General features: G+C 37.8%; 1 protein-coding gene across 1 annotated transcript in view; it reads left to right on the top strand.

Annotated features, from left to right (window-relative positions):
• The window catches only part of Tmem131 (transmembrane protein 131), a 192,035-nt gene that overhangs the window by 149,006 nt on the left and 17,776 nt on the right, over positions 1-25,253 (top strand). Inside the window, exons 26-32 of the mRNA XM_069988476.1 lie at positions 2,125-2,276; positions 2,530-2,672; positions 3,073-3,259; positions 4,204-4,389; positions 5,097-5,255; positions 5,740-6,341; positions 23,243-23,418. Of these exons, the coding sequence (XP_069844577.1) occupies positions 2,125-2,276; positions 2,530-2,672; positions 3,073-3,259; positions 4,204-4,389; positions 5,097-5,255; positions 5,740-6,341; positions 23,243-23,418 (1,605 nt within the window). The remainder of the gene's footprint in view (positions 1-2,124; positions 2,277-2,529; positions 2,673-3,072; positions 3,260-4,203; positions 4,390-5,096; positions 5,256-5,739; positions 6,342-23,242; positions 23,419-25,253) is intronic.

Raw genomic sequence — 25,253 nt, 5'->3', positions numbered from 1 at the left:
TCTGTCTCATTCAGTCTCTCACGATACATTGTTTAAATTAAAATATGTGGTGAGAATCTGACCTAATACTTACATGTAATTATAAAAACAAAGAGTAACTTAGTTGTACCATTACAGTCAAATCACTATATCATACAGTTATAGGAAAAATATTGGTTCACTGTAATACTCACACCAACCTTATTCTTTAATGTAGCCACCAGTCTTACTCTGCTAAGTTTTTGACTTCTCAACATTAGAAAGTAATCAGCTAACGGGTTGGGATGACATTATCGAAAATACTAAATTTTTCTTAAAAGCTGATTCATTAACAACTAATACTGCAGTTATTTCCCTCAAAGGTACTCAATGCCTTATTTTCCCCAAAATGCCTGCTAAATACTCCAGTCTGAATGACCATAACTTGGCTGTCAGCCATTCTTTTGGACATTCATAAGAGTTTTATAAGCAAAGTAGCTACTTGTACCTCAAGTAGCCTTTCAACACAACATGGAACTTCATTGTGCTGAAGGAGTGCTTTATGCATGCTTCATATATTGCTTCACTGAGGACTTTTTTTTCTCCACTTGTACAAATGCATGGCAGGGAAGCATAGAGTAGCTACTAGTGAAGTTTGACACTACTGCCTTGATTCACACTGAAGAGTCAGCACAGTTATCTCCATTGCTTTTGAGGGCTATTAATGTAAATAAATATTAACCCAGTGAAAAGCAAATAGTCTGTCAATGTTCTTATGAAAATGATTTTGACTTCATGAATACCTTGAAAGGATCTCTGAGATAATCAGGGATTGCTAAATTACTCCTTGAGAATTATTGCTATAAACCTATTGAAACTGTCAACAATATCCTGGGAAAATCACAACATCCTGGAGTGCTTCCCAACTCATCAGAGTTTAAATTAGCTAGTATTTGTTGGAAATGTATGTAATTATATAAATATCAAGAATAGTTTGTATTAGAACTTATTCACTACCTACTTGGGAGTAATATTGTCCTACTGGACTTTGGTTTTGACAGAACATGTTAGATGTGAAAGAAAAAAAATTTTTTTTAACTTTAGAAGCAATAAAGAGCAATGTGCTTCATAAAGCACACTGACTCTTAAATTTGCTCTATGTGGATTCAAGCTAATGCAAGTATATACATCTATGTATATCAGACCTAACTCTGCCTAGGGGAGTAAAAGAGGGTACAGAACTCACTCCCCTTTGGATCAGCAAGCCATGAAGAGGAGCTTATGGGTAGCTAAAGTCAAATGTTACCAACCTTTCCCCAAAATGCTTAATCGTAAAAATCAAAACAATACATTTTCATGTATGAACTATGTTTTTAATTTAAAAATAAGTATTTTCCAACATTATTTGTAACTGACCATCAAAATGTCATATTTAGGTATTAAACTAATCTATACTCAAATTTAAATCATTAAGTATCTAATTTTCAAACTGAAATCCAAGAAGAGATATGAATTGGCAGTATTTTTACAAGTAAAACATATACTTCAATCCTTCCATTGTTTCCCCTGGAAAGGAAGAATGGGACAGCTGTGACCAGGGGCAGCAGCAAGAGGACCTATGGGTATTGAGCTTTGGTTATACTTTGTGTTGATGCATTGCTATTTGTCTTAGTTTTATGATCTTTTTTATATGTTTGTTATATTCTTTAAAAATTTTTATAAGAATTTACTTCATTTTATTTTATTCATTTGCATACATTAGTTGTGCAAAGGGGGTAGGATTTCATTGTGACATTTTTACACATTTTCCCTTCAGAGCTCTTCATTCACTCATTTTCTTTAAAACAATTTCAACATACTGTTTTATTTTCAAAAAATGAATTGAAGGCTTAAAGTATGTGTGACAAAAACAAATGCTTAATGCAAGCATGAGGACTTGGGTCACCTAGGAAGGCTCAGTTTTGAATTTAATGCAGAATATGAAGTCTTCTCACTGATTGCCAAGCTCTGATCATGAGCTTACCAGTGTTGAAATCATGAAGAAAAAGTTATTTGCATTATCAGTTTGAAGAACTGTACTGGGCTCTAGGTGGGGTTAAGGAAAGAAAAATGTTTCCCAGAAAATTAATGTTAATGACTCCTATTTGTTTACACAATGATTTCAAGGCTCATCCACTGCAAAGTTCAACAGGATTTACAGAGGGCCTCTCTCGACATTTAATTTTAAACCTAATTTTAAAGCCTGGAGAAAAGAAATCTGTCAAAGTAAAGTTTACTCCAATTCACAACAGAACCGTTTCTTCACTAATCATAGTCAGGTAGGTTCTGGGATATAAGTGTTGGTTGACTATTTCCAAGTCCTTATAGCACTCAGAAGCATGAGTGGTATTGTCCTGTGTGTACCATGTGTGCTTTAACAATGAATAATTCTTGCTCTTTGGAACTTTAAATTTTTACCTTAGAATTCAATATTTAATTTCTTGTGGTACCTTTTAATGTAAGGGTAGATATTATAAATCAAAATATTATACAAATTTAATGAAAAAATCTGCAATTCCTATGTTTGCATAGAAATAACTTGACAGTGATGGATGCTGTGATGGTCCAAGGACAAGGAACAACTGAAAATTTGCGGGTGGCAGGCAAGCTTCCGGGTCCAGGAAGTTCTTTGCGCTTCAAAATCACAGAAGCATTGTTAAAAGATTGTATAGACAGTGAGTATGAGTATTCTTAATCATGAGAATGGCACAAATCTCAGCATTTGTCCTCAACAGCAAATAATTCATACATGTACAAACAATATGTATGTACACACCTGTCTATTAGTGATGAATATTTACAATGTTAAGGAAATCCTGTGTCATGGTATTCAGTGTTGTTTGATTTAAAGTATCAATACTCACTGTATAACGTGAAAGTAAAGCTAATAACTTTGCCATCTAAAATCACATATCAGAGTGAAGTACTTTCTGATAGAACTTGAGAATGGCTCATCTCTTTGTATGTGAGTTTTAATCTCTTACATATAGTAGTTCATAAGTAATAATATTTATAATCTTGACCAGAAGTACGTAATGGTAAGATTTATCTATCCTCCTTATTTTTTTCCTTTAGGTTTGAAACTAAGAGAACCAAATTTCACATTGAAAAGAACATTTAAAGTAGAAAATACAGGACAGCTTCAGATTCACATAGAAACCATTGAAATCAGTGGATACCCCTGTGAAGGATATGGCTTTAAAGTAGTTAATTGTCAAGAGTTTTCATTAAGTGCCAATGCCTCTAGAGACATAATTATACTGTAAGTATTTCCTTATAAGATATGGCATAATAAATCACTGACTTCCCAGTTAACCCGTTTTAGTGAATTGTTCAAATATTACACAAGGATATGTTTTAATATTTACAAAAATTCTAAGGTAGTTTACTAATATGTTCCTTTTTGTGTCATTGAATGTTCAGCTAAGGTATTCCTTTGGTTTTGTTTAAAATTATAAAATTCTTCTAAGTGGATGAGATAATCTTAGAAACGAACTTCAATATTATTATCAATGTGCTAAGCATGAAATGTTAGACTTAGTTTACAGTAACTCAACTACAAAGCAGAGACATGTACCTTACATGTATAGCTTTTTCACGTGCAATCTGAGAATATGTAATACTTAAGTCAGACTTTTTTTAGTGTCTTAATCAGTTTTAGTTGCAGCATATTTAAGCGATTGATTGCTTGTTTTATTGTTAAGTTTATGTAATAAGTATAATCTGAATCCCCTTATGTGAATAATGATTTTATTATTTTTAGTGGATATTTACTTAATAGGTAGCTATATTATACAAAGTTTAATGCTTGATACTAAAAATAGAATGAGGAATATGACACCTTTCCTCAAGGTGCATACAGTTCACAAAAGTAAAATAATTGTGACAGTAAGCAAGGTTTTTAATAACACACCATTGGGAATATAGCCTAGATAAAAGGAAAAAGAAAGGGAAAGAAGTACAGATACTGCTTTCTGGATTAGTGCATGAGAAGCTGATTATTGTTCTTTTTATGTAATTTCTTAAATTTATTCAGGAAGTTCCTATTATTAACTTCTTGGGACAATACCTTAACTTAAAATGGGAGAGTTGAATAAAAGTTCACTCATTTTATATTGTATTTTAAAGATGATAGTGCTAGTATTTTATTTGAACTGTTTGTGGTCTATTCTAAAGCATAGTCTTACTGCTCTCATTCTGTTTTAGATTTACTCCTGATTTCACTGCCTCCAGAGTTATTCGTGAGCTGAAGTTTGTAACAAGCAGTGGTTCTGAGTTTGTATTTATATTGAACGCATCCCTTCCATACCACATGTTAGCAACCTGTGCAGAAGCACTGCCCAGACCCAGCTGGGAACTTGCTCTGTATATCATCATCTCAGGAATAATGAGGTACTTACATTCAGTCAGCACTGGGAGTTTATTAAGTGCCCCGTGTGCCTCAACTTTCCCAAATGCTAAGATACACCAACATATAGACAAAATGCTGACACCATCAGATTACATACTCTCAAAATGGTTAAAAGTGAATCACTTTAGTGGCATATGCAATAAACAATCTTTTTTACTCTTGAAAGTTAAGTAACTGAAGTACACATTAATTTCCTAAAGAGGAAAATATTCATAATTTGTCAGATAAAAGTGTATGATTTGGGTGTATGTTATTATTTTAACATAATTGTACGCCTAACCAACATGAAACTAATTAGAAATATGTTAAGTCCTATTTTATGTGCAGTAGAGAATCACATACACCTACCTCTAAATTAATTTACAGTTACTGCACATATCCTTTAAGGGACAAAAAAAAGGTTCATTGAGTTGAAATTCAAATTCATCTCAGTCAGGAAAAATTATCCTCCCGATGTTTCTCTGATACAAATTGTCATTTCCTTTATATAAAGCCTCCATGTAAGAGAACATTCTATTAAAACGTTCTATGTAAACCTTTATCCATATACTCTGTTCCTTGTCCATAAAAAAATTTTACAGGCATCTTTGTCTTTTCACTACATTGTTCCTTACCAAAAACTGTCTAATGGCTGATTTTGTTACTTTTGCCTTAATAAATAGTATCTTCATCTTCTATACCCTTTCAGTGCACTGTTTCTCTTGGTCATTGGAACGGCGTATTTGGAAGCTCAAGGAATTTGGGAACCATTTCGAAGGCGACTATCCTTTGAGGCCTCAAACCCACCCTTTGATGTGGGAAGGCCTTTTGATCTCAGGAGAATTGTTGGTATATCATCTGAAGGAAAGTATGTTCACATGCTGGCAATCAATTCCCTGTAAATGTATAAGGAATAGCTGATAGAATTACAAAAAAAAAAAAAAATAACTTCATCTTTGCTTGGGGAATAGTGTAAAAATCAAAACCTTAATTCTAATTACTCAGTACTATTGTAGTAGCAGTCAGTTACTAGATGATTATGCTGGATAACATGATATGGGTTGTTTTGGTTTGTTTTTTGCTTTTTGCTTTTGCAGTTTTAGTGATTGAACTATGGGCCGTATGCTTGCTAGGCAAGCACTCTTGAACTGTATTCCCAGCCCTATATCTTGTATTTATTACATTAGTTGGGGTCAAAATAGTCTTATCATTGATTAGATTAAATTTTCAGATAAAGTAAAGCCTAGAAAGTTTTGGTAAATATTCTAGTTTTGTTGGTTTTCCATGGAGTAATTTCTATTTGTGATGGCTGTAGGTACTGTTTACTAAGCTGCACTTTATCCTTTTTTCAGCTTGAACACACTCAGCTGTGATGCCAGCCATAGTAGAGGATTCTGTGGAGCAAGTGGCTCATCATCCCGATCTGGTACAGGGAGTCACAAGCAATGTGGCCCATCAGTCCACCCACATAGCAGCCACAGCAATAGAAACTCAGCTGACGTGGAAAACATCAAGGCCAAAAACAGTTCAAGTACCTCGAGCAGGACTTCTCAAACAGCCTCATCACAGTCTGCAAGCAAAACAAACTCCCTTGTTTTAGAAGTAAATACAGCTTCCCAAGGTCATGTATCAGGCAAAAAGTCCAAAGGAGCAAAACAGAACCAACACAGCAGCCAGCATCATAGCCACAGTCCTCTGGAGCAACACTCTCAGCCTCCACCACCACCACCACCACCAGTGCCTCAGCACCAAGAACCACAGCCTGAAAGGCTGTCTCCAGCCCATCTTGCACACTCTTCCCACCCAGAACGTGCCAGCAGCACAAGGCATAGCTCAGAGGACTCAGACATCACCAGTCTTATAGAAGCCATGGACAAAGACTTTGACCACCATGACTCCCCATCCCTAGAAGTGTTTACAGAGCAGCCTCCATCACCATTGTCAAAAAGCAAAGGTAATCACCCCTCTGTGTTATCAGAGAAACAATGTGTGAGAGAGAAGCCAGACTATGATCCAGGAGGTATTAGGAGCACAGGTAAGATAAATGATTACTATAGTGAGTGCTCTTTGGTTCAAATTTATCCCAGTATTGAACATCAATGTTTCCATATCACAATTCACATAGAGATGTCCATTTAGAATTGAGACTGGGCATGGTAGCAATTTGTAATTCCAGCTACAGAGGGGAGGCCAAGATAGGAGGACTGTAGTTTCAGTCCAGCCCAAGCAGGATTAAAAAAAAAAAGCCCAAGACCTTATCTCAAAAAAAAAGTTGAGCTGGACGCCAGTGGCTTACACCTGTAATCCTAGTTACTCAGGAGGCTGAGATCTGAGGATCGTGATTCAAAGCCAGCCCAGGAAGGAAAGTGCATGAGACTCTTATCTCTAAGTAACCACCAGAAAACCATAAGTGGCACCATGGCTCAAGTGGTAGATGCTCACCTTGAGCTGAAGAGCTTAGAAACAGCTCCCAGGCCCAGAGTTGAAGCCGACCCAAAAAAAAAAAAAAGTTGGTAGTGGCAGCATATACCTGTAATCTCATCTCTGCAGGAAGTGGAGGTTAGAGGATCATCCTCCAAGGCCAACAAAAGCAGACCTATGTGAAAACTTAAACTAAGGCAAAAAGAACTGAGACATGCCCTAAGTGGTTGATTGTCTGCGTAGCAAGCATAAGGCCCTGAGTTCCAGTATCATCCAAAAAAGAAAAATATTATTTCTTAGATTGCTTCTTAAAAATAAAGGTTCGTTGGGTGGTGTCCAGTGACTTTCCTTTTGGCTTCCTATAAGGTAAGCTTTTATTCATTTTTAAAATATTTTTGAGCCAAGTGCTGGTGGCTCATGCCTGTAATCCTGGGTACTCAATAGGGTGAGATCTGAGCATCATGGTTCAAAGCTAACCTGGGCAGGAAAGTATGTGAAACTCTTACCCTCAATAATCTACAAAAAAACCCGCCAGAAGTAGAGCTTTGGCTCAAGTGGTAAGAACGCTAGCTGTGAGCAAAGAAAACTCAGGGATAGCATCCAGGCCCTGAGTTCAAGCCCCAGGACCAGCCAAAAAAATAATAATAATTTAAACACAGGGGGAAAATGGAGATCATCTGCCTTTTAACTCAAAAATAGTATTTTCAGCCAAGCATGGTGGTGCAGAACAGCTATTCCCAGCAATTGAGGGGTGGATGTGGGAGAATGGTATATTCAAAGCCAACCTAGACTAGATAGCAAGATCAAAGCTCAGAAAAGAATATTTCTACAAAACCTTTATTTTAGAGCACAGGTTGGCAAACTGGCCAACAGGCAAAAAAAAAAAATTACTGCCTGTTTATAGAAGTTTTATTGGAAGACAGCTGTGGGTATTCGTTTATATCTTGTCTATGGATGTTTTTATGCTACAGAGGCATTATGGAGAGGTTTCAGCAGAGACTCTACTATCCCACAAAGTTGAAAAACTTTTTGTTGGGCCCTTTAAGAGTAAAACCTTGCTGACCCCTACTTTAGCTTTCTGCATACTGTCTGTCCTTAGTTGTCTATTTCAGAGTGACATGTTACCCCAAAATTTCAAAGCTTAGCATACCCTCATTTACTATCTCATGGTGCCCATATGTCAGGTTAGCTGAATCCTCTGGCTTTCACCAGACCTCTGGCTAGGAATGAAGTCGTCTTAAAATTCACTTGATACTTCCAAGCTAACACAGGTGGTTGTTGACAGGATTCAGTTCTTCATGAATACAAGGCACAGTTCCCAACAGGACTGAAGTGTGAAATATTTATACAGCTATATCTATAGGTATAAATATATCCCCAGGCCTTATTCAAGTACCTCCCTTACTCTAATTTACCAAGGAATTTTTGTCTCCCCTTTACAAAAACAACAGGGAGCTTGCCAGTCCAAAAAGACTGGAACAAGCCCTGATATCCCAAAACTACTTTTTTCTCAGAGAATTCCTTTAGTTCCAGTGATATGAAAACTATCTTGAATCCTCTTATAATTATATGCACTTTTTTATAAATCAGTATTTTAACAATTTTAAATTAATTAAATTTTAAGTTAAGCTTTTTTTTGGGGGGGTGGGTCAGTCATGGAACTTGAACTCTGGGCCTGAACACTGTCCCTCAGCTCTTCAGCTCAAGGCTAGCACTCTACCCCTTGAGCCACTGCACACTTCCTAAATTAAACAATTTTAAAACAATATTTTAAACAAATTACCTTCCTCTATAGATATCTTTTTAAATTATTACTATAAACCTTCATATTTTAGGGTAATTTTTATAATAATACTTAATGAATAACAAAAAGCTCTTTTGTTAAAGTTACTTACTGTATTTTTACCTATTCAGGGTATGAATAAAATAAGCATATATCTCTTTCTTATCACAAAAAGTGGGAAAATTAAGATAAATATTCTGTGTTAAAATAGGCCACTGACACCAGGCAAATCCCAGCTTTGAGAGAGGATGATAATAGTCCAAGGCCAGCCCCAGGCAAAGCATGAGACCCTGTCAGAAAATGACTAAAGCAAAGATGTGAGGGACATGTGTCAAGTAGGAAAGCACTTTTCTAAGCCCTGAATTCAAACCCCAGTACTGCCAAAATAAATGAATATAAATAGGCCTCTCATGATAGGTCCACTTATTTTCAGGATCATTCATTTAGAAATTAGATTTTAAAATGAAAAAGTATTGTTGGAATTTCATAGTGGTCTGAGAGACATCCTACTAAAAGATATTTAATAATGGAGCATGGTCAGCAAATTGTTAGTGATACATGAGGCCATGAGGAGACAATGCTTACAACCTGCATATGTCCACTGCATAAGGCCACTGTCTTTGTTTCCCTTCCTACTGCTTTGATTTGGAAGAAGGAGCCAGAATCTGTTTTACTTTTCTTAAATATTTTTGTTTTGTTTTGTTTTGTTTTGTTTTTTGCTGGTCATGGGGCCTGAACTCTGGGTCTGGGCGCTGTCCCTCAGCTCTTCAGCTCAAGGCTAGCACTCTACCACTGGAGCCACAGCACCACTTCCGGCTTTTTTCTGTTTATGTGGTGCTGAGGAATCGAACCCAGGGCCTCATGCTTGCAAGGCATGGACTCTACCGCTGAGCTACCTTCGCAGCCCAACTTTTCTTAAATATTTTTATTGAAGTGTAACATGCATGTAGACAGTCTTTAAAATGAACTTTTGGACTAGGGATGTAGCTCAGTGATCAAGTACTTGCCCCATGTGTATCAAGCTTTAAATTCGATTCTCAGCACAACAACAGAAAAGAAAAAATAAAGGTGGGCAAATGGGACTCTACTAGTAGTTTGTCCCTGTGTTCCCAACTACTAAGAAAGCTAAGATTGAGAAGATAACAAATTAAGGCCAATCTGAGCAAAAGGTTAGATAAAGTCTTGCTAACTTTATCTCACCAGAAAAGCTGGTGGTACACAACTGTGATTCCAGCTGCATTGAAGTTCTTAAGGAGGATTGCCATCTCAGGCAGCCCTGAGCAAAAATACAAGACCCTACTTGGAAAGTAACTAAAGCAAAAGGTGCTTGGGCATGGTAGAGTGCCTGCTTAGAAAGCATGAAGGCCTAAGTTCAACCTCCCCCACCCCCAGAATCACTAGAAAGGGGATGGGCATTGATATGAAGTTGCAGAATTATAATATATCATGAAACCTTAGGTTTCAGTTAGAGAGAACTTTTATAATTTTTCACAACCTACCACCATATCCCTGCATATGGTCATCATGTTTACATGAAATGTATTTCCTTTCTTAAAATATCCCATCCCCTTTCAACCCCCAGTATCACAAACCACAACAACAAAAATCCCTCTTACAATGAACTAATATGTCTGACTTTTATAGGCCTTTTATACTGACCATTGTTCAAGTTCTCTATGAGCTTTCCTTCTCTAGTTGGGCAGCTTGCAGGCCTTCTGGCTATTTTCTTGGCCTCCCTGTAGTCACTGTTCCTAGTGGAAGGTGCCCAGGAAAGCTCTCTGCTATTATCCTGAGCAGGGATTATGTAGCTGGACGGTTATTAATCTAGATTTCTGTGGTTTTTCTCACCTGCAACATTTAAACTTGGTTGACTAGAAAAAAGCCAATGCTAAACTGAGGGATAAAATCCAAGCACAGTTCTCAATATCTGTGTTAAGCATGGAATGATGGTACCTATAGCCATTCTCATCTTGAACTTTGGCAGTTTAGGGGCAGCCTTAGCAAAGGCAGGACTCTATAATAGTCATATAGTCAGATGCAAACCTAGATTAAATCTGCTGCTTACGAACTAGGTAACTTCGGAGACATATTTTGGGAAAATATTGTTTTTACCTTTAAAGTAGAATAGTTTCTACCTATATTATACAATATCACAACTCAGTAGTTACTATTAGTTCAGGAAATGGTACATACTCTTTAGCTTGCTGAGTTGAAAGTGGCCTTAGAACAGATTGTCTCCTAAGGGCAAGGCCCTACCTGACCATATGACAGGTAGAAGATCCATGTGGTTATTAGCACATCCTACTAAGGCCAGCCAAAGCAATGGCAGAACAGTGATGCATGGGGCCTGGAAGTTAGAATATTACATGTGACCATGGCATAGTTTCTATAAAGCATTAGCCTAGAGACCAGATAACTATGGTTGAGATAAATTCTTCTTGTCTTTTCTTTTTTGGTACTGGGGGATTGAACCCAGGATGTTGCACTTGCTAGGCAAGCACTTTGCCAGTGAGCTACATTCCAGCCCTAGAGAGAGGGATTCTTATAATGGCCTCTAATTCGTATGTGTATAATATTTACGCTGAACCTGTATTTTCTCTATTCTTCAATTTTTAACATGAAAAAATGCATATATTTGGGGGAAATATTTTAATATAATTGCACTCTTATTACTAAGATGTTGAACAGAAGGGTTAACATTTCATAATCCAGGTAATTAGTACATTTCTTCTTTTAGACAAAGCAACTCCTTCCTTCGCTTTCCTCTAGTTTCCTCCTCCCAGCCCTGCCCACAAGTTACATAGTTCATTTTCCACATAGTGTATACTGCATAGTATGATTGCATTTGTTCACCCTTCCTCCCTCCCTTACTGTACTCCTTTGCCCCCCAAAAAGAAGAAACCCAAGAACAAAAACAACTACCACCAACAAAAACACATTTCTATTTCTTAGAAATCTTTTTTCTTTTTATTATTTTTAAGTTGTACAAAGGAGTTTCCATTTAACAAAGCATGGATACAATATACCATAATCAGTGTCACCCCTTTCAACATTCTTACCCTTCCCTCTTTACCCATCCATTCCCTCTTCTTAATTTTGTAAGCTATACATTTTCTCCCTTTTCATTTATCTACCCCTTTCCCCCAACCCATACCTTTCAACCCATACCTTTTATTTTGTTGAACTTTGATTTTGCCTTTCTAAGGAATTACACTATTTGAGATCTTTAAATCTAACATTTCAGTTAATACATTTGTATATATTTGCGTACCACCCAACACATTTACTGATAAGTTTATTAGCCAAATCTAACTTCCCCATATAAGGGAAAACATGTATCCTTTGTCTTTCTGGATCTGACTTACTTTACAGTTCTTTCCAGGTCTTTCCATTTCTTTACAATTGATACAGTATCGTTATTATTATTGGTAGAGCAAAGTTCCATTTTGTATAGATACTACATTTTCTTGATCCATTCATCCATTAAGGAGCATGTGGATTGATTACATGCCTTGGCTATGGTGAATAGTGCTACAAAAAACATGAATGTGCTGGTGGCGTTACTATATTATGGTTTGCAGTCTTTTGGGTAAATGCCCATAAGGGGAATTGCTAGATCCTACAGGAATTTCCACACGTTTCCAAACTGTTTTAACAAGTTTACATTCCTACCAACATCCTCACCAGCATCTATTATCATTTGTTTTCTTGATAATGGCCATTCTAACTGGAGTGAGGTGGAATCTCAATGTTGTTTTGATTTGTATTTCCTTTATGGCCAGAGATGTTGAGCATTTTTCATGTGTCTGTTGGCCATTTTTACTTCTGAGAAGATTGTTTAGTTCATTAGCCAATTTATTAATTGGGTTGTTGGATTTTTGAGGGTTTAATTTTTTAAGATCTCAGTATATTCTGGATATTAAGCCATCGTCTGATGTGTAGCTGGCAAGTCTTCTCCCATTCTGTAGGCTATTTTTTAGCTTGTTAGATATGTCCTTTGCCATGCAGAAACGTCTTAGTTTTTTGTAGTCTCATTTATCAAATCCTTCTTTGATTTGCTGGGCTTCTGGATCTTTACTCAGAAAGTTTCTACCTGTGCCCAGGAGCCCTAATGTTTCCCCTACGCTGTCCTACAATAACTTCATGCTTTTGGGTCTTACCTTGAAGACTTTGATCCATTTTGAATTGATGCTGGTATGAGGTGATATATAAGGATTTAGTTTCAGTTTTCTGCATGTCGATATCCAGTTTTGCCAGCACCAAGAGGCTTTTGTGATCGCATATTGAATATTAAATGGCTGTAGGTATGTGGGTTTATTGCTGGGTCTTCTGTTCCATTGGTCTTCAGGCCTGTTTTGTGCTAGTATTAAGCTGCTTTCATTGCTGTGGGCACTATTCTACTTGCTATTGAGTGCTTTTGCTATCCTGGGGTCTTTTTTGGTTCTATATGAACTTTTAGATTGCTTTCTCTGTCTCATTGAAGAATCATGTTGTGATTGTCCTGGGTATTGCTTTGAATTTTAAGTTGTTTTGAGCAGTATTGCCATTTTCACAATGTTAATTCTCCCAATCCAGGAACATGGAAGGACTTTCCATTTCCTTAAGTCTTATTCAATTTCCTTCTTTAAATTTTTTAAGTTTTCACTATAGAGTTTCACATCTTTGGTTAATTCCTAAGTTCTTTTTTTTTTTTTTTGAGGTTGTTGCAAATGGAGTTGCTTTTTCCTGATTTTAATCTCAATCTTCTCACAGTTGGAGTACTGAAAAGCTTCTGATTTTTGTGGGTGGATTTTATACTCTGCTACTTTACCAAAGTTTTGAATCAGCTCTAGTAGTTTGGGGGGTAGAGACTATAGAGGCCTTTAAATACAGGATCATGTCATCTGCAAAAAGGGATGTCTTACTTCTTCCTTCCCTATTTGGATCCCCTTTATGTTTTTCTCTTGTCTTATTGCTTTGCTTAGCAATTCCAGTACTATATTGAAGAGGAGTGGAAAAAGTGGATATCTTTGTCTTGTTCCTGATTTTCAAGGGAATTGTTTTCGTTTTTCACCATAATGTTGGCTGTAGGTTTGTCATACACAGCTTTATTATATTGAGGAATGTTTCATGTATTCCTAGCTTCTCCAGAGCTTTTATCATCAAGGGGTATCAGATTTTATCAAAGCTTTTTTTTGATCTATTGAAATGACCATGTGGTTCTTGGCCTTCTGTTGATGTATTATATTTATTGACTTAGCTATGTTGAACCAGCTTTGCATCCCTGGAATGAGTCCTGAATTATAGTATTTTTAATTTTTTTTAAAAAAAGGAACAAGGTCAAAAGGCCAGTACATCTGAGAACAATGATGTTGATCCACCCATAAGAACATTCTAGACATGACTATACTATGTTCCTGAACCCTAATATTTGGTATTGCTGTTATATCTTTTCTCCAAGGAGAAAAACTCAATCTAAGAAAGGAAGTTTGTATCAGAGCATAAGGGACCCAAGCTCCAGTCTGTGATTCTACCTTAATATTATGCTACTGTGTTCCATCATCAAAAAACAGAAAGAGACCAGAAGTGAGTACAGGCCTATTTTTCCCAGTACTTAAGGCAGCATGAGGTCAGCCTTGAACTATATAGCCCTGAGTCTGAACTCTAGCACCAAAAAAGAAAATCCCTGCCCCATCCTACCCCTTCCCCTCCCCCCCCAAAAAAAAGAAAATAGTCAAGGCTTTGGAATAGTCAGATTCCAAAGAGCTGAAAATTCTGTACACTGAGACATGAGACTGTATTTACAGAATAACCCTTTAGCTGAGGGCCAGCTAAGGTTCACTGTGGCACTGCTTCATGTGTATACTATTTTTCTGCATTATACACTGCAGCATCAGACTGAATAGTAACAACTAAAGTTATATTAAGATATTACTCCTACTGGACAGGGGCAGCCAAAAGTCATGGGAGTGTAAATGCCATGTCCTGTTGTCAAAAGAGTGATGAATGTGCCAGACTACATGAAATTAGCAGGATAGAACAGGACCTATTACCTGAAGGGACTGTGCAGTCTCTTCCCAGAGACTGGACAAATCTGCAGGTTGCAGCAGTGAAGCCAGGCCCAATATGTAGGAATAGTGTGGGTGCAACCCAGCCTAATTGTACAAAGTTCCATGTACAAACACCTGATCAATCATCCCTCTCCCTTCCCAGCTTCCTGTCAGTCAAACAAGTGGACAAGAGCTACACTTCAATCCCCTTCATCCAAAAGCATGGTATCTGCTCTGTTCAGTGCTGGTGAAGTTTGTTCACTGTTGTTTCATGTTCTATCCTCTGCAGTCTATGTAATCCCACAGGCATATAACCAGTCCTTGAAGTAAGCTGATTTACTCAATGCAGAGAGAAGGGCTAGTGTTAAATTTTAGGAATAAAGTCCTATGCATACAGCTTGCTATCTAGAAACAGGAAGTACACTGGCTTACCCATTCAGAAGAGGCTACCTCTGAAAGGCAAGGGCTATTGGCTCTTTTTAAACCTTACTACAGGAACTAGTAGTAGTGATACCACTTGGGAACTTGTTAGGAATATAGAATCTTGGGCCCCACCCAGACAACTAAATGAGGATGTGTTTACCACAATCTCCATGTGATGTGATACCTTGTATTAAGTCATTGTGACCCACACACTCGCTCACTCACTCAGTGAATGCAGCTAGTGATAGTTCTTGGAAGGCAGGCCACTGTTCCATCTAGTAGTTATTTGGGCCGGGAGCTGTTTTTTTTTTAATTTCTAGAATAAACAAATTGAGCTCTTACTGAGCATAATAATTAAATAATTGCACTCTGGATGGCATAAACTTTTAGTTATGCAGCCATTTTCCCCCCAGTCCTGTTTACCTTATCAGTTCTTCTGCCAAGAATTGTCTACACACATAAGAATGTTTGTATTCAATCAATGTAAGAGAAATGAGAACAAAATAGGGTGTGAATCTCCTTGCAAACATGATTAATTCCTTCCCTGGGATAGGAATAAAAATTGTTTCACTTCATACAAACTCTTCTAACTTCTATTGGACTGTATGTATCTGCCTGAGCAGTACTGACTTTTAAGCTTAAAGAGCGCCTGAAAAGTTTTCTTTATATATGTTTTGAGGTGTATTTTATCATATTCACCAAAAGGTATCATTTCAAAAATGGGGTGTGTAGCATATAGATTAAAATGAGTAGTACTGATCCTATGAGTCTGTGAAGTGGTCTCTGTTGGTCCATTTAGATCCTTCACACAGCCAAAAGAGGAGGAAGAAGAGCAAATTCCTGCCAGTTGGTAATTCTGTAGCTATTCTCCTGAGATGCCCCTTCTAAGTATCATAACTGATGGTGTATGACCTGACCTGCATCTATTGCTTCTGAGGCCTAGACATGTTGAGAGACACCATTTGCTAGTAACAAAGTCCCCCAGCTAAATCTTCAGGGTAGAAAGGAAATGAAATGATTTAAGTAGGAAATAAATGAAATAGCTCTGTCAGATTAGGTATTACAAATTCATTTATGTACTACTTAGTAGAGACAAAACACAAGCAGGACATACTTTTTATAGTTCATACCTTGCCTACTTTTTAAAACAGGTAGTTTAAATTATTTAAGTATGTGTAAAACAATGAATAATTAAGTTTAAATTATTGAGGTGTTTCATCTATTTTTTTGTTTTGATTTTCTGTTTGGAGGGGTTAATGCCACTACAACAGAAACCTGGAAGAAAGTTAGTTGCTTATGTTGAGCTGCAAATTTGGGGTAAGGCCAAAAGAAAATGTTATTATCTGGTTTCAATGTAGGAAAAGAGACATAGGAAATCACGTGAGAAAATAGACTTTACTTGTGTTAGATTCCTCCTTGATTTTGAGGACACTCAGTAATTCAATTGACATCATGTCTATGTTGAAGTAAACATGAGAATACTCTTCACATATGCATTTTGTTTTGCCCTTTGTAAAACCTGACATGGCAACATTGTCATAACTCTTCATATATTCATGCTCTTCTTAGATGTACCCACCATATTTATGACCCTGAACAAGTACTGCATCAGTCTGTTCATAGTTGAGCTATACTGTCAGGTCACTGTAAACAGTGAAGAGTCCTCTGTCACAATTTTTTTTTATTTGTATCTGTACTGGTACTAAATTCTAACCCTTATGCTTGCTCCGTTTCCCTGCTCACAGCTGTCACTCTGTCACTTGAGCCATTCCTCCAGCTTGCCTTTTGCTAATTAATTGAAAATGGAATCTTGCAGACTTTTCTGGTTTTGAACCAAAATCCTCCCATCTCAGCCTCCTAAAAAGTTGGAATTACAGGCATGAGCCACCAACATACAACCTCAGTCACAAATAAAGCTCTTGACTTACTACATTCTTATTTACACTAACCCCAAAATTCTGTGCAGGTAGAGATAAATGTTTTTGTCAATAAAGAATTTTTAATATAATATTTAATTACTTGGAAAAATATACTTACATTTTAAAGCACAGAAAAAAAGTTTCATTCTATTTTTAGAGCAGTTAGGCATAAAGGCAGCAACTGTACACCTGATTATGAGGCTAGCTGCATCATCTTTCCTGGCCCATGCAAAATACATTCCTTCCCCAAGTTGAGATTGATTAGTATTAGCCATTCACACCTTGACCAGTGATTGCCAGATACTAGCAGTGTGAAGTATATGCCTCTTTCTCAGGTTTCCTGCCACAGTAACTGAGTGGGCAGTAAGTATTCTTTTTCTTAAAGTACCAGCATACCTTAACTTCCCCATACCTTGCTGCTCTTGCTAGCACAATGGTGAAGAAAGAAGTTTATATTAAGAACTCAAGAAAAGCCATTTGTTTTCCTTCCAGATCCAAAACTTCCTATCAGACTTTGTAAACTTGGGCATGCCAGGTGACAGGAGAGGCTATGAGATAATTAGGTGGAACTTCAGAAGATTCCTAGGTTTGTTTTTCCAACCTGCTATGTACAACTTTTTGGAGATACCCTTCCCCAGAATCAGGGCATGAAGACAGGAAGAAAGAATGTTACTCAAGACCACTGGCTAACTGCTTGCCAAAGTCTACTCTAGCTCATCATAATAATTGTGTCTATAAGCAGGCTTACCATTTTGTTTGTACATGGGCTTATACTGGTTCATTGTTGGTGATTAGAATTTAATGTCAAATGACTCTTCCTCTTTTCAATTCAGACATGAAAATTTTATGATTCTAAAGGTATCATTACCATAGGATCTTCAGAGCGAGAAAATTATTAGTTGTGTTAAATAAAAATTCATATCTGCAGATTGCTAGAAACAATTTGAAGCACAAAACCAAAAAAGTAAAACGGTATATCCACATCCATTGAACTAGTAAGTCCATATCTGGAAATTTAACAGAAGGAAATAATCTTATTTGTAGTGTGTTATAAAGTAAAATTGTGGGAAATACCTAAATGTAAATTATGAGAAGTATCTAAATGCCAAGAACATGGAATTTGTAATTACAGTATACTGACCAAATGTAGCACATCATTTAAAATACTTACATTAGCAGTCAGGCAATAGAGGCTCACTCCTGGTAATCCTAGCAATTCAGGAGGCTGAGATCTAAGGATCATGGTTTGAAGCTAGCCCAAACAGGAAAGTCCATTGAAACTCCTATCTCCAATTAACCAGCCAAGAGCCTGCAGTATAAGTGTGGTTTAAGTAGTGGCACACCAGCCTTAAGCAGAAAAATACAAGAACGGGAGTTGCTGAATTCAAGCCTCATTATTGGTATGCATGCATGCATACATGCATAAATAAATAAAATTATGTTAAAAGTGTATATCTGTGATTAAGGATTTGACAGAAAAGTGTTGTCCAGTTCCATAAGTTATGTTTTAGTCTGTTTTCTCAATGAATGAAATAAGGTATAGCAATGTCTTCTTGTAAGGTATTCTTTTGTAAACCAGCTATTTTTCTTTCTTGGACAAGATATAAGATGAAAATATTCCAGTTTGGGGCATATCATATTTAGAAGAAAGTTGGAGTTAGGAAGAGTGGCTTTCAGGCCTAATGGACCTATTATCTGCATAAGAAAGAAATGTGTGTTTTAGGTTTTAAAACTATAGTCAATAATTCTTTATGCATTCTTTTTGCTTTTAAAGTTAAATGAGACACATGCACATGTGCATATACATGCATAGATATTTGTTTTAAACTTACATTTTGAGATGTAGATTCATATACAATTGTAAATAATAATACAAGATCCTGTGTACATTTTACTCATTTTTTTCCTTAATGATAACATGTTGTGAAATTATACTGTGATACTGCAACCTGGATAGTGGTGATGCAGCCAAGACAGTACTTCCTATACCACAAGGATGTCTCATGGGTCCTTGTCTAGTCACAACCACTTCCTTCCCCACCCAGCTTACTCTTTAGCACCTAATCTGTTCTCCATTTCTGTAAAATTTTGTCATTTCAAGAATGTTGCCTAGCAAAAACAAGGCCCTGAGCTCAACCCTCAGTACCTCAAAAAAAAAATTCATAAATGCAGACAAACAGTATGTTACCGTTTTTTGGGGGGGGTTGGGGGGGGAGGTCCAGTCATGGGGCCTGAACTCTGGGCCTGGGTGCTGTCCCTCAGCTCTTCTGCTCAAGGCTATCATTCTACCACTTGAGCCACAATGCCACTTCCGGCTTTTTTCTTTTTGCTTATGTGGTGCTGAGGAATTGAACCCAGGGCCTCATGCATGCAAGGCAAGCGCTCTACCACTGAGCCACCTTCCCAGCTATCCATACGTTACCCTTTTGAGTTAACTTTGTTCACTAAATACAATTCTCTGGAGATTTATCAATTTTATTTTCTTTATTAATGAGTATAGTTTTTTAAATCATTTGCTCATATTTGGATTGTTCACACTAATATGTGTAAGGATGCTATAAATACTTGTATATAGATTTTTATATAAAAATAGGACTTGATTTCTCTGGGATAAATACCCAGAACTCAATTAATTGGGTCATATTATAGTTGCATGTTTCATTTTTTAAAACACTTTATTACATTGCCACCAGTCCTGTAGGAGTGATCTAGCATTTTTCACTAGCATTTGGTGCCATCATTATATTTTCAGCCATTTGGATAAGTCTGTAGTACTATATCTTGTGATTTTAATTTGCATTTTCCTAATGGCTAATGATGTTGAACATATTTCCATGTGTTTTGGTTTTTTTTTTTTACTATCTGAATATCTTTGGGGAAATATCTTCTTCATAGCTTACCTAAAATTTCTGTCTTTTTTATTTCATAAATTTCTTTGCTGAGGCTTTCTATTCTTTCATTTATTTCAAGCATGTTCAAAATTGCTTACTGAAGCACTTAGAATGGTTGCCTGAGTGTCTTCATCAAATAATTCCATTGTATTTGTTGTCTTGGTATTGATGTTATTTTGTCATTTACTTTTTTTTTTTTAACCAATCCTGGGGCTTGAATTCAGGGCCTAGGCACTGTCCCTAAGCTTTTTTTTGCTCAAGGCTAGCATTCTACCACTTGAGCCACAGTGCTGCTTCTGGCTTTTTCTGTTTATATGGTACTGAGGAATCAAACCCAGGGCCTTGTGCATGCTAGACAAACACTCTACCACTAAGCCACATTCTCTGTCGTTTACGTTTAAGAGCTTCCTGGTTCGTGTTATGAAGAATGACTAGATTGAGACCTAGACTCTTGGGATATTTACATGTTAGTGAGCTTTTTCTGATACCTCTCCAGCAGGGGAAGGACAGAGGGATGGGCTTTATTACTTGCCAGGTGGAATGCTGATTTCCTGCTTTCCAAGTTAGAATTCCTAGATGGGGTTGAAAGTTCTGACTTCCCAGGTTATTTCCACTGGCAGTGGGCATTGGGGAAAGTCCAAATTCTCATGCGTGCAGTCTTCTCTGGCACTGTCTCAATAGGGAAGGGAAGTAAAAGGCTCATTCCTTAGTGCCTGGTAAAGTAGGAGCTCTTTACCAAACTGACTGGGAATAAAAGACTCTTCTTAGCTCTCTCTGACACCTCCATGATGGGTTTTTTGGGGTGCTGTTTATAACCTTGCAAGGATGAAGTCTCCTCTTCACATAGAGCTTTGGCTGGCATCTTGGAAATGAGACCACAGTTTTTACTGTGATGTTTGGCTGGAGTAGGGTGATTGTCTGGATTGTCCCCTTCCCAGCATAATCGTTAAAGACAGCTGGCTTTTGTTGCGTATTTTGTTGTTGTTTGAGGGTAGATATCTGTGACTAAAGAAAAGTGCCCTTCTCTAGTCTGTTACCTTCTCTTCATCTTTCTGGGCTACTCAGTGTTTATGTATATGTCCAAAGGTTTTTATGTGCTTAGCAGGAAAAATAGGGGAAGGCACAGCAATCCAATCTTACCAAAAGTATAACATCAGAATTTGTTTCCCAGTTAGAGTAAGCCTCAAGCTCTAGTAAGCATAGAGGCTGAAATAGGATTAGAAAGTCATTGGTAGAGATTTGTAGTGTAATCTTACAAAAACCACACTCATTGGCCAGATCACTAATTCTAGAAAAGCCTCTCATAAAAAGCTAATATGATCCATTTATTGATGGGATAAGTTACTTAGAAAGAATTGAGATGGGATAAGCATTTTAACTAGGGTAGCAAGTCTCAATAGGTCACACCTCTAGTGTGTTTTAATGTTAAGACAACACAGAACTGAGCTTGTACAGCTTGACAGGCACTACTGAGCACTATTCAAGAGTAGAGAGAGTGGTAAGGACTAATCTCTATCTTAAGGTACTTAGCAAAAATCCCCCTCCTGGGAGTACAAGAGCTATGATAACTAAACCAACTAGGCTGCCCTCGTCTGACAGGAAGAACCCTAATGTCCCAGACTTAACATCCCACTTACATTTTCCAATCTAATATCTCGTTCATCAGTGTGAAGTAAGTGATAAGATGACATTTCCCAAAATCAGGTAGTGCCTTAACTTACTCTTTTTCGAGATTAAGCTCAGTAAACTTTTTCTGTAAAGGGCCAAGTAGTAAGTGTCTAAGACTGAATAGGCCACAACCTGTGCTGCAAATTCTTCTTTGTTGCTATTTTTTATAGTCACTTTAAAAATGAAAGTACCCTTCTCAGCTCTCAAATCATACAAAGCACAACACAGGCCAGAACTTCTGTTCTAGATGCCAAATTTTGAGTCTTTGGTACCAATTAATAGTGGCATTCCTTTGGATAAATCATCAAACTGTTTCTTTTAAAGATGTGTTTAGAAATGGTAACCTGCACAGACTGGGTTAACATTTGGTGGCCAGTGCCACTGTAACCTGTCCACATGCCTAGAAGTTCTGCAAGTGTAATCTGAGGTTCTGAAATGAGAGAATTTTTATTTTTGTACATCCATCGTGTCCTCATGTCACCTCCATGAGGCCAAGATTATGCTGCTCAGTATTTTATTTCCAGCACATGGACTATAGTCTGGAAATATATTGTGGTATAGTTATCATTTGTCTTGGTAGTATCCAGATCTCCTAAAATACTAGGCTTTTCCTAGTCAGTTTTACTCTGTCCATACACTGTGTAGCGTTACGTAGTATTTATTCCTGTGCGAGCTGCTATACTAAGGGCTTTTTGTAGTTGCTCCATACAACCCTATGAGGGTTTGTCTCTGTCTTATACCTGAGAGATCAATATCATACAGCTACCCAGAAAACCAGGGCTGGAACCAGCTATTATGGCTCTCTGGCTGAGGTTCTTAGCACCCTCCAAGTAATGCACATGGAAGCTCATTCTATGTCACCTCTAGGCTTCCATCTCAAGGCTCTCTGGTTTTCACTGCCATGACTTATCAAAGCTCCACCAAGGTGGAGACAGAGGCACTTATTTGTCAAGTCTACTAACTTTATCCAAAGTCACCGAACAGTAATATACTTAAGATAGGTGTTATGTTCCATGTATATAAACTATATCTCAATTTTAAAAATAATCTACTTGCTGGGCACCAGTGGCTCACACCTGTAATCATAGCTACTCGGGAGGCTGAGATCTGAAGATCTCAGTTTGAAGCCAGCCCAAGCAGAAAAGTCCCCGTGAGACTCTCCACTTAACCACTCAAAAACCAGAAGTGGCACTGTGGCTCAGAGCACTAGCCTTGAGCACAAAGAGGCCCAGGCCCTGAGTTCAAACCCCACAACTGATAATAATAATAATAACAACAACAGCTACTCAGTGGGCACCAGTGGCTCATCTATAATCCTAGCTACACAGGAGGCTGAGATCTGAGGAATGCAATTTGAAGCCAGCCCAGACAGGAAAGTCCCTAGGACTCTTATCTCTTATTAACTAACCAGAAAGCCAGAAGTGGAGCTGTGACTCAAGTGATAGAATACTAGAAGCAGTAGAGAACTAGACTTGAGCAAAAAGAAGCTCAGGAGCAGCACCCAAACCCTGAGTTGCTCCAGGACCAGCAAAAAAACATCTACTCACAATCTCAAAACTAATTTGGACACCTTAAAATCAGGAAGAAATAAGTAAGAAAGAAATCTTTATTAATAAGGAGAGAATGAAAAGAGCCCAACCTTTTCCAAAAACAAACTTATCATACCTTTGTTTTCTAAAGTATTTAAAGATTAAGTTTTTTACTTCCATTTTTATCCCTAGGGAAAGGAAAACCTCTTCAGCGTAAGGTTAAACCACCGAAGAAGCAAGAGGAGAAAGAGAAGAGGGGAAAGGGAAAGCCTCAGGAGGATGAGCTAAAGGACTCCCTGGCTGACGATGATAGCTCCTCCACCACCACAGAGACCTCCAACCCCGACACAGAACCACTTCTCAAGGAGGTATGAGGGAGCTCACAGAGTACTGCACAGGGAACAGGAATGTATCTGGAGGGGCCTGGTTTTAATACAAAATTAATATTTTACATATCATGTCCACATGTTCCAAGAATTCATTCTTAGTATGCTTGGATGACTAAAAAGTCATCCTCTGCAGAACCTGTCCCAGTTTTGGAGCTGGTTGATTTTACTTCCCCTAGAGAACAACATTTGGAATCATAGTAGAAAAGTTCATAATTGGTGCTTCTTAAAAGTTAAGAGCGTTTATGGAATAGTAATTGTATGCATCACAGAATGTTTTTTTGGTTTTAAGTATCAAAAGCAGAGCACCAGAGGCTCATGCTTATAAATCTTAACTACTTAGGAGGCTGAGATCTGAGGATTGTGGTTTGATACCAGCCCAGACAGGAATTCTTATCTGTAATCAGCCACCAAAAAGCTGGAAGTAGAGCTGTATCTCACTCAAATGATAGAACACTAGCCTTAAGTGAAGGAGGAGGGTGGGAGAGAGAGAAATCATGAGAAGGAATTGTACGATTTTCATTACATCATAATGCTAGAAGCAGGGCTCTGGAAGCACCTCGCTCCAGGCAGATGAAGCAGTGGCTCTCCCCAGAGTATGGCATAATAAATTGTCTCCTGAACGGGGGCCAGGCCCAGGACCTGGCAACACAATGGAGAATGCTATCTTACCCACTTTGAGTCTTAACTCATAGTTGGTGAATTAGCATCAGGAATAATACTGCAAATGCCTGTTACATGCAGGCATTAGAAAGTGAGGGTGATGTTATGGTTGTGAATGTGTTCAGCAGTGTGACTTACAACTGGCGTACAAAAAAGTAAGAGTACATTAAAATTTTAACGTTTTTAATTTTTGAAAAGAATATATTCTACTTTTGAAATTATCTCAATACAAGCTTTAATATTACAGTCCAGGATCTCTTTCTCAGTTTTAATCTAGTGGCCTAAGAAATGACTTAAGCATACCCAATAGTCACCTGGATGAATTAATTTCTTGAAGGGTATGTGTAACTTACTGTTCACATCAACTGCTTTCCCCTTGCATCTCCTTGCAGTTGATGTGGTGGTCTGCCTACTATATTACAGGTCTTACTATTACTGAATTTACATGGTTTTTTTTAATCCATCTAACAAATGACCAGAGAATTGGGATGCCTACTAATCTTGAATGAAGTCTCAGCAATTTCCACTATTTGGAAAGCATGTCCAGCACAGGCTTTTCCATACTCCCTGCCTAACTTTCCAGTCTCTTTACTGGTCACCTTCTAGTGCCCCTTCTCTGACTGACATGTCATCTAACCCAGTATCATTCTGGCCTCTGTTGTTCCTGTCCTTGTCCTAACCCATTTTCCGTGTCATCTGCTCTGTCTCAGAGCTCATCTTCTGGAGAACCCATGCCTGCTTACCCTGCCCTCACATGAGTTCTGTCACTCCTCCTCAGCACTCTCAAGCGGAGGTTATGTGCTTTTATTTCTTTGAGACTGTTCTTGGGTGTGTAGATTGTATGTTTTCTTTCCAACCAGGTAAATATCTCTTGTGCATCTTTTCAGCCCTGTTTCTCTATTACGCACCTAAGTGGTAGGTCTGGTGCTTAACCTGATCAAAGATTCAGAAAATACTTCTTAAATAGTCTCAAAAGGGGCCAGGCATGGTGATGCACTAATATAATCCCAACTACTCAGGAAGCAGAGATTGCAGGGGGGGGGCGGGGGGGGGGAGTTAATGAGCAACCAGTAAGCTGAGCATAGGGGCACATATCTGTGATCCTACCTGTATGGGAGTCATAGTGGGAAGATCCTGGTCCAGGCCAACCTTGA

The sequence above is a fragment of the Dipodomys merriami genome, unplaced genomic scaffold (assembly GCF_024711535.1).
Source record: "Dipodomys merriami isolate MVZ:Mamm:240054 unplaced genomic scaffold, mDipMer1.0.p SCAF_36, whole genome shotgun sequence".
NCBI classification, from domain to species: Eukaryota; Metazoa; Chordata; class Mammalia; order Rodentia; family Heteromyidae; genus Dipodomys; species Dipodomys merriami.
The sequence above is the reverse complement of the archived record's forward strand: the minus strand, read 5'-3'. Positions and strand labels throughout refer to the sequence as shown.